Source organism: Sorghum bicolor, chromosome 10, assembly GCF_000003195.3.
Source record: "Sorghum bicolor cultivar BTx623 chromosome 10, Sorghum_bicolor_NCBIv3, whole genome shotgun sequence".
Classification (NCBI taxonomy): domain Eukaryota; kingdom Viridiplantae; phylum Streptophyta; class Magnoliopsida; order Poales; family Poaceae; genus Sorghum; species Sorghum bicolor.
The window spans coordinates 12,174,349-12,185,278 of NC_012879.2; the positions used below are offsets into that span (position 1 = coordinate 12,174,349).

General features: G+C 38.3%; 1 protein-coding gene across 1 annotated transcript; it reads left to right on the top strand.

Annotated features, from left to right (window-relative positions):
- On the top strand, nt 7,472-9,448 carry LOC8076386 (heat shock factor-binding protein 1). Its single transcript, XM_002436807.2, has 5 exons — nt 7,472-7,619; nt 8,054-8,107; nt 8,233-8,256; nt 8,343-8,385; nt 8,990-9,448. The coding sequence occupies exons 1-5, from the start codon at nt 7,587-7,589 to the stop codon at nt 9,121-9,123; spliced, it is 288 nt and encodes a 95-aa protein (XP_002436852.1). The 5' UTR covers nt 7,472-7,586; the 3' UTR covers nt 9,124-9,448.

Sequence of the window (10,930 nt, forward strand, 5' to 3'; positions counted from 1 at the left end):
ATTCCAACCTAACTTTATTTTCACTTCCTCTAACAATAGGGTCAATGTGGGCGATTCACCAAAAATCAACAATTGCTCACTCATTTTATCTAATTTGACACTATCATCTCTTGTCCCAACAACACGGCCTCCATGATGCAACCTCACTAATTTATCCATCTAAAACCATCACACATCGAAATATTGTCATATATATATATCATCATATAAATATCTACATTAAAAACATATATCAAAAAGTAAGAAACCCTAACACTACGCTATAAGCCATACCAATTAAGATTTCAACATAACAATATACTAATTAATGTTCTCCACAACACCAAAACATGTACATTTCAATCAAACTCATACAAGAAGGAGGAATGACCAAATGAACAAAAACCACCTTCATCCTAGGGTTTCCAACGAAAACAAGCAATGCAGCAAAATCTAAACGGATAGAATGAAAGAGGGGAAGGAGTATTACCTCGGGAGCAAGTTGAAGGGGTTGATTTGCGCCCCTAGCCACTCCCTAGTGGCTAGGGTTTGAAGGGGCGGCGGGGTAAGGAGAGAGAGAGAGGCGCTGGGAGGAGGGAAAGACTGATTGGAGGGAGGAGGAAGAAGGCCGCGCGTGGTCTGTATAGCCCAGACCTCGGCGTCACACGACTCAACGCCGAGGTCTGGGGCTCGGCGGTAAAGGGTAGCGCGCCGAGGTTTGCGGCTTGGCTTCAGCTCATTTGACGCCGAGGTCCTAGCCACGTGTATCCGACGACAGTGGCGGAGGAAGGAATTGAATTGAGGTGTGGCGGAAAGCCAAACTATAGAATAACGCTACTTAGGTAGCCTAAGATTAATACTAATATTGCTTTATATACATGTAAAATTTAACGATTTTCATTCATCTAAGCAAGAATTATACAAAATATATATATATATATAATATATAGAAGAAATATAAGATCAAAGAAGAATACTAAAATTTACAAGTGAAATGAAGAAACAAACCGAGTGAGAATGAAGCTTTAGTTGCGCCTTGGAGATATAGGTAATTGCACTTTCCTATCTTTCTTCTTCTGGAATGCTTTCTTAATTTTGTCGAGTTCAATTCCTTTAAATATCTCTCGCTCGATGTAGCACACCATTAAATCATTAAGCCAAGCATCAGACATCTTGTTCCGTAATTCCGTTTTGATAATCTTCATTGCTGAAAATGCCCTTTCAACCGATGTTGTCGACACTGGTAGTAGCAATCCTAGTTCAATTAGACGATAAACCAATGGAAATATAGTATGCCTATCAAGTTCAACCATTTTTTCTGCTAGGCTTGCAAGATCTTGACAATCTCTAAATTCCTCGATTCTTCTCACATGCATAATAAATTGTTCAAGTTGTTCTTTTATATCATCCGGATTTGAAGAGGAGAAATCATCACTATATAGCTCTGTAAGCCGAGCAAGCTTGTCCACATCAAATTTAGAGAAGGAGTCTCTTGGGTCAAGACAAGAAAAGCAAACCAATAATTCTGAAGACACCTCATTAAACCGATGATCAAACTCAGTGGTAATTGAATCTATAGCAGCATAGAAGGTATCAACTCGGAAGTAATGATCTGAAGTGATGTTGTTTCACCCCCCTTTTCTTGATCTACCAAACCTTGGTACTGAACCATTCATATTTGGTACTGGAATATCATTTTCATTACAAAATTTTGTGACTTCTTCGAATAATGGCTCCCATCCATTGTTCCTCAAATTTATCAAACGAGTTTTGACATCTATAAGCAAAGACATTGCCTGAACAATATTTTGATCCTTCCTTTGCAGGATAATAGATAGATCATTTGTGATGCGTAGAATTTTCAACATCATCTTCATCGTGAACACAAAGCTAAAAGACTCCATAATTTCCACTAAACCTCTTGCTCGACTTGGATTACGCCCCTCTTCATGAACAATTTCTAGAACTTCAATGATTGGATCCCACATTGACTCGATACGAAGTAAAGTCTTGTAATGAAAACCCCATCTTGTATCTCTAGGTCTAGCCAGAGATGTTTCCTGATGCTTACCCCTTCCCGAGGAAATCTGCCTGCTATTTAATTTATCCAAAAGAATCTTGCGCTGCTTATCTAGCAATAAATCCTTCCTCTTGCAAGATGTAGTGGTGTTGTTCACAATCAAGGCAACATAATCAAAGAAATCCTCAAGAGATCCACAACATCTTACGACAGAAACAACTACCAATTGCAATTGATGTGCAAAGCAATGGATATAATAAGCAGATGGGTTCTCATCACGAATCAACTTTTGAAGGCCATTAAATTCTCCTCTCATATTAGAAGCCCCATCATACCCCTGTCCTCTTAGGTTTTTGACATATAGCCCATGATCACCAAGAACTTCAACCAATGCTACCTTTAATGCTTCCGAGGATGTCTCCTTGACATGTTTGATTCCCAAAAATCTTTCGGTTACTTTTCCTTTTTTGTTCACAAACCTAGAACACAAAGGATAGTATGATATAATTAGTTAATTAGATCACTGGTAAATTTGTCAATAAAATATGATAAATAAAATAATCTTAGATAATTAATTACTTACCTCACAATCACGGCCATCTGTTCTTTTACAGATATATCACGAGATTCATCAATAAGAACGGTGAAGAGACAACCTGACATCTCTTCCTTTATTGCTTTGCTGACTTCCGCTGCACAACATTCTGCAAGTTCTTTCTGAATTGTTGGAGAAGTCATTTGGGCATTTTTAGGACATGCCTCATCAAATGCAAGCTTCACTTCTTCATTTCTATCTTTGTACCATTCAAGAAACTCACAAAAATTGCCCCTATTTAAAGAAGTACATGACTCATCGTGTCCACGAAATGGTTCACCTTGCAATGTGAGCCAACTCACAATTCTTAAAGATGTATCCAGACGAGTTTCATACTTCTTTTGTGCATCTTTTGTATAGGTTGCAACCTTATGCTTTACACTAGTTCTTTGATTATCAAAATCAAAATATACCGTCCTACATTGATTATGGATTCTTCCATCATGTTTTGGAAGTGCCAAGTATGCATTTTTCCAAGTGTCAAACCCAAATGTTGTAAAGGCATCATAACCAAATTTGTCATCCATGCGATCTTGCTTAAAAAGATAGCAATAAAAACAATAAGCCTTATCCTTTTCCACACTGTATGCAAGCCAAGGATGCTTCTTGGACCAATTTTGGTGAAAGCGTCTATTTTCACTTGTTTTAGGGAAATTAAAACCAATTGGTTGAGTTGGCCCCTTTGCTATGTAAGCCCTCCTAACATCACTTCTAATGTCCACATGAAATTGATCAATTGGTATACGAAGTCCCGGATCAGTGATAATATGATCTGGGTTGAACTCAGTTATAATACCTTCAGGCTGTGCATCAGATTCCACCATCTCAGCTTCTATTTGATTTTCAATCTCCTCTTCTGATTGTACGGTTGCCCCACCCCTATTATTTTCCATCTCGTCTTCCATTGCATACACAGCTCGTTCAAACTCATCATCAGAGCCATAGTCATCTGCCCCTTCTCCTTGGTCTTAGACATTTTGAATATTTGGCGCTGCAGCTTCACAGGTATAAAAGCAACCCAGATCTGCATTCGATCACACCAATCGGCAATCATCACCCAGACTAAAATCTCCTCAAATTTGCAGTATAGCATATAGTATGTACATGTACCTTTTGTTTTGAGCCTTTTGTTATTGCCTTTGCCTTTTCCTTTTCGATCCATCCTTAAATAATCAAGGAGCAGGACGTGCAACGCAGGAGGCCAGGACGCCGGCGGCCGGCGGGTGGAGCGCAGAGCAATCAAGGCAGGCAAAGACTAGGGCGGAGGGCCTGGCGATGCGATGGCGGCCGGGAATAGGAAACGTTTGGAATTGCATCTGATCTGCTCCCCGTCCTAGTTACTGGGTGCTTGTACGCCATGTTAATTGGGCCATACCCAAGCCACGTAAGCCCACGGGCCTTCTGGCTGCAGCCTAGATATATATAAAATGAAGACATCGGTTCAGTTTTTAAGTACTGTTCTTCTTCTTCAGACAACAGAACAGCAGTTCACGAACTCTTCCAAGCATAGATGGTAGAAGGTGTGATTTGGAGGTATGAGTTCCAGGAAAATTGAGGTATGGCAAGCGCCATACCTTGCCATATGGGAAGCTCCGCCCCTGTTCGACGACCATGGTCGTCGATGACGTGTCACTACCTAGGCGTCAAATGATAAAACGCCGACATGCGGACCCTGGGCGCGCTGTTACATGACGCCGAAAATCGGTCTATTTTTAAAAATTGTTTCGCCAAAGGTCTTTTTGTAAAAAATATTTCGAAAAAGGGCTAAAATGCAAAAATTTCACACTCGCCGGAGCTCGCATGTAGTGTTGGCCGCGCGCGGCTGGAACTGCAGTGGCGCTCAGGTATCCTGGCATTCGCGAGCGGCGAGCCCAAGCACCCCGGCACCCGCGTGGCCCACGTCCATGTCGGCCGCACGCATGGCTCCATGGAACCGCCCTGGAGCGGTGCTCCGGCGTTTCGGCGGTTGCGAGCGGCAAGTTCAAGTGCCATGGTGCCTGCGTGGCCCGTGTCCGCGTTGGCCGCAAAACAGTCAAAAATGTTTTTTGCATAATAAAAAATCATATAAATGAAAATAAAATTGTTCTTCAAAAACATCCAGAACTTTTTGTGGGTGAAGAACAACTTAAATACAATCTAATTTAACTTATTTCACTTAAAAATAATTCTGAAAATGATAGTTGAGGGCAAAGAACCAGAATCATGTGAAACCAATTAACCTTGCTAGGCATAAAACAAGAAACAATTTTAGTGATTTCCGAATGAAATGCTTTTCTTTTTTTTACCTATTTGAAGTGAATCTACTCATTCTCAAGAGAAAATTTCAAATGCACTTTTGCTACAATGCCAGTGGTTTTGTATTTTTCAAAGAACTAGAATCTATTTTGTATTTTTCTTTTTTACTTATTTTGGCGGAATCTTTGAAAAATCATAGTAAATCACAGAAAAATTATAGTAAATCTCAGAAAAATCATAAAATGGAAAATCTAATTTTGTTGGACTCCACATGAGTAGATCTACACAATAAACATATAATATGATATGCTTTAGTACAAAATTTTTTCTTTGAAGGTTTTATCTTTTTCCCTTTTTTTAAATTTATTTGGCAGATTCTTTGAAGAAATCATAGAAAATAGAATAATTTAATTTGTTGGACTCTACATGAGTAGTATACACAGTGAACATATAATAAGGTATGCTTTAGTCCAATAAAATAATTATAGAAGTTACACCTATGAATTATTTCAATTGATTATAGAACAAGCTACAGCAAAAAATTTATACTAAAGCATACCATATTATATGTTCACTTTGTAGATATGTTCATGCAGAGTCTAAAAAAATTGATTTTCTATTTTTTGATTTTTCTGTAATTTACTATAATTTTTCATAAATTTAGCCAAAATAAATAAAAAAGAAAAGACAAAACCTTCATAACAAAAAATTTGTACCAAAGCATACCATATTATATGTTCACTATATAGATCTACTCATGTGGAGTCCAACAAAATTAGATTTTCCATTTTATGATTTTTTTGATTTACTATGATTTTTTAAAGACTTAGCCAAAATAAGTAAAAAAAAAAAGAAAAAAGATAAAACCATCATCACTGCAGCAAAACCACTATTCACTGTAGCAAAACCGCCTTTAAAACCGCTTCAGGGAGGTAAAATACACGTTTTGAAAAGTTGAAGGAGGTGGTTTTGTCCGGTTTCAAAGTTAAAGAAAAAAAAGGCGGACTGTTGCGAAAGTTAGGGGAGAAAAAGTAGATTTTTTCCTTGTCAAAAAGGAAAAAGTCTACTTTCCCTCATAGAATTTTCACCAAAGTCTGTTTTTCCTTCTTCAAAGGCAAACCACCTCTCTCAACTATGCTTTTACCTCACTAGAGTGGTTTTAAAGGCGGTTTAATACAGTGAATGATTATTTTTTTGCTACAGCGACAGTGGTTTTGTCTTTTTTATTTATTTATTTTAGCTAAATCTTTGAAAAATCGTAGAAAATCATAGAAGAATCATAAAATAGAAATCTATTTTTGTTAGACTCTACATGAGTAGATCTATATAGTGAACATATAATATGGTATGTTTCAGTACAAATTTTTTGTTGTGAAGGTTTTGTCTTTTCTTTTTTATTTATTTCAGATAAATCTTTGAAAAATCATGGTAAATTGTAGGAAAATTATAAAATATAAAATCTAATTTTGTTAAACTCCACATGAGCATTTTTACACAGTGAATATATAATATGGTATACTTTAGTATAATTTTTTATTGTAGTATTAGATCTATGCTTTTCTGTAATTAATTAAAATAATTTATAGCTGCAGCTTCTACAATTATTTTATTGGACTAAAGCATACAATATTATATATTTATTGTATATATCTACTCATGTGAAGTCCAAAAAATTAAACTTTCTATTTTATAATTTTTCTGTGATTTACTATGATTTTTTAAAAAATTCATCCAAATAAATTAAAAAGAAAAATACAAAACCTTCATAACTAAAGCATACCAAATTATATGTTCACTGTGTAGATCTATTCATGTGAAGTCTAAAAAATTAGATTTTCTATTTTACCATCTTTTAGCGATTTACTATGATTTTTAAAGTTTCAGCCAAAATAATTTAAAAAAGAAAAAGACAAAACCACCGTCACTGTAGCAAAACCACCCTTCACTAGCAAAACTGTCTTCAAAATCACTTCATGACATAAAATGGAATGTTTGAAAAGTTGAGGAATATAATTTTTTGTCCAATTTTTTATACATGGCCGCCCGCGGCTCATTGTCCGGCCCATGGTCCAGTGATTTGACTCAGTCTGAGCACGTTATGATGGGTCGTGTCTGGGCCGCCACCCAGCCACACGATACAACACAAGCATAGCCGTTCCAATGGTTGGCCCGGTAAATATGAATAGTTGGTGTAGTTATGACTTGTATATATGTGCTGTCAATTTTTATACTCGTGAAAATGATAAACAATTGATGAAATTGATGAAATGTTTCAGCATTTGATGAAACTATTGATGAAAATGCCATTTGTCGGCTTAATGGGCTATGGCCCGATACGATACTGCGTGCTTGACAAGCCAGCACGGCACAAAAATTAGCTCACGGGCTGTGCCTTGGGCCGAATGTCACGCACGAAGTCCGTAGAGGCACGACCTGCTAGACACGATGGCCCGTAATGGCCCGACGACCTGTGACACGGCACAGTCCGTTGGACATATATACTGGTTTTGGAGTTGAAAGAGAAAAACAGACTTTCGTGAAAGTTAGGAAGGAAAAGTAAACTTTTTGTTTCAAAAAATCAGACATGTTTTTGCCAAACGGAAAGGCCCCCAGCCCACTGGCAACAGCGGCCCATAGCCCGTGTCGCACCACACCTAGTAGACCCTATTAAATGGTTCTTTATTAAAAAAAAAAAAGCTAGAGCCTAAAAATCAGCGACGCCGAGCGGATCTGCAGCCACCTCAGTCACCGGCGGCGATGGCGAGTTCCAACTCCGGCATCCCTATCAAGGTAAGTGACAATCCCTCCGCTAATCGGTGAGCTTAAACCCTGATTTCACCAGAACGAGAGCTCTCATGTGCCAAGGTTAGATATGGGCTCGCCTCCTGTAGTGCCCGGACGTCCATGTCTGCACCGTGTCCGGCATGCCGCAGGTCATAGACCACGCGCTCCCTCGCTAGGACTCTAGAGTTGTAAGGAATTGGATTATGCTTGGGTGTAGGGCTCGGATTTGAATTTGTGGGGATCAAACTCATGAATAGGAGAGAGAAATTTGAGAGGGTGGCTGACCGGAATGAAGTTTGTGCATCCAGAATGCTCTCACCGTCATGCCCAACTGCAAGAGAGACCAGAGTAGGAGATGGGCTGGGAGGGTGCTTTTGATATATTTGCCCTCTGGTTCTTCCCCTTGAGATTGTGCTCATTTCAGCTCTTGTCAATTGCAGGCAGAACAAGATTCGGATGGCTCGGCACAAAGCACAGCTGATATGACTGCTTTTGTAAGTAGCAACTATTACCCCGCTGTTTGCATCTGGTTGTCTTGATTACATTGGACTATATATTTCCTCTGTTGAACCTACTGTGCACTTATGGCTAATGGTTTATCCATGCCCACTGTTTTCAGGTGCAAAACCTTCTAGTGCAGATGGTAAGTTCCTAGTTTTATTTGGCGTCAGTCTTGTGCATGCCCCTCTCTCTTCGGGGGAAAAAAATTTGAATCTGATTACCTTGCAGCAAACCAGGTTCCAAACTATGTCGGAGAACATCATTTCAAAGAATATCCTCAAATCATTTCTCTTGCTCATTTACTTCTTTTATGTATTCAAGATTTTTAATATGCAAAGTATTTGGCATTCTAACTATTTTATTTTAGGTTCTAGAAATATCAATATTATTAACAGTGTCACTGCAGCTTTTACCATAGTATGCCAATATGTTTTTGTGTGAATGATAATAGTGCCAAACTGCTAGTTAAAAGTTCAGAGGTTTGGGAGTTGCAAAAAGAAGATTGATTAGGGAAGTTTCCACTCTGATGGAAGTACTTGTGTACGAACTGTTTAATGTTTGTAAGGGTCTGGAAAGTAATGTTACACATAACCTGGCAGTTGCGATTTCACCACCAGCCTGGATTTCTTGGTTTGCCTTGGAAAGTATCATAAGCTTGATATGGTACTTCTCTGTTGTTCGGCAGATAGGCAGAATCAGGAAATACAGAGGTCCAGTTTGGTCCTACTAGGGACCAAACCATCTCCATTAACAGTTATCATCATTTACATCATTTGTCTAGCTTCAAAAGACCCTCTTATTCATATTTCCCTGGGGTACTGTCTGCATATCTGTCTCACCTTTGTTGTAAATACAAATCCTTAACAAACGTTCACTAGATGAAATGGGTGCTAGAATTGATGAATTGGAACAGAGTATCAATGACCTCAAGGCTGAGATGGGCAATGAAGGCATGGCGACGCCATCTAAGATAAAGGAAGAGTCAAAACCTTCAGACAGCTCTGCATGAGTGCAGCAAAAACAGCATGATTCATTTGAGACATCATTGCTGTATCTTGGGCGTTCATCACTAACAAATATACCCTGTTATGAGGTTTCATTTGAGCAAAGATTGTAACTCATGCTACTAGTGTTTTGCTGAATGGTTTGCTATAAATTGTATCCGTCTTCGTTCTCTGTAGACATACTTGTGCTTATGAGCAGAGCATGTACATTCGTGTCATGACAGCTGCTAGAGTGCTAGCACGTAGAGATCTAATCTGGCATCTGTGAATGATCACCGCAATTTTTCTTTTGTCTGACATCAGATCAATAGTAGAATGAGATTTTTGCAATTTTGTATCTGGAAGAGCGCACCAAGGTACTAAGAAATCAGGTTCGCAAGCATAATTTACTTTGCTTCTGTGTTAGTTTTATCACTTTTTCGTAGCAGTGTACAGGTTTAATTGCTTTACCTATGTTTTAGTATTTGCTTGCTCATTGGAAAGGTTTACGTATTAAAATTTGGTATGGAGCCTCTCCAAAGCGGTTAGACCATTTGATTTAAATAGTTCTGACAAGGAACCAAATCAGTTTTTCCTGTGACCCTTTGAAACAGCTTGAGAAACTGTACCGTTGAGCTTGTGGCTCTTGCGTTTCAGCAGCCAAGCATAGCGTAGCTTAATCTCCAGGGTTTGTTTGGGTGTGTATGTATCTACTTAATTCATGTGTGTTTGACACATATTTAAATTTTACACCAAATCACTTCAAACATAGATATATAGGCATCCAAACAAGACGAGTTGTTAAAGTAGGGAACAAGGGGACAATGCATGATGGTTGATGGCAGAAAGTATCCATCTGCTCGTACACCGCAGTCAAGGTAATATTTTCTAGAGTAAAATACACTGACGGTCCTTTAGCTTGTAACTTGTCAGTCTGTGCCACTTTGGTCCATGAACTTGCAAACCCGAAAAAGTGACCTCTAAACTTGTCCGCCTGTGCCACTTTGGTCTATGAACTTGCAAACGCAAAACAGTGGCCCCTGAACTTGTCGGAACTTGTCGGCCTGTGCCACTTTGGTCCATGCGTGTAAAGGCTCTTTCAATGCGTCAACAAATATTTGTTTATTTCATAACTAATTATTAGTGAAATGCTAAATTCATGAAATGTTTTGTGTAGCCTCTTCATGATGTACTTTGCCTAGGAAAAATATGAAACATAGAAAACGAATAATTTTTTCTTATTTTAAAATTATCTCTTTTAATTAATAAATGCAACGAATTGATATATTATTTGATATATTTGAGGCTATGAATAAAAATATATCAATTTCGTAAATTTAAAAAGAAATGCTGACATCATCGCTGATGTCAACACCATAAACGGTGCCATGCATGGCCTATCAGAGGCGGCCACGTGGCAGAACAGTGCCATGCAGTTGGTGTTATTTTCGTATTTACATGTTCATGGACCAAGGTGGCATAGGTCGACAAGTTCAGGGGGCACTTTTTCGCGTTTGCAAGTTCATGGACCAAAATGGCACAAGCAGACAAGTTCAGGGATCACTTTTTCGGGTTTGCAAGTTCATGGACCAAAGTGACACAAGCTGACAAATTAAAGGGCCGCCAGTGTATTTTACTCTATTTTCTACATGTAATTAGGTATTGTTTTGTTACACCTAAAATTCAAAAACTTTTCAAGATTCTCCGTCACGTCGAATCTTGCGGCACATGCATGAAGTATTAAATATAGATAAAAATGACTAATTGTATAATTTACATGTAATTTGCAAGACGAATATTTTGAGTCTAGGTAGTTCATGATTGGATAATAAT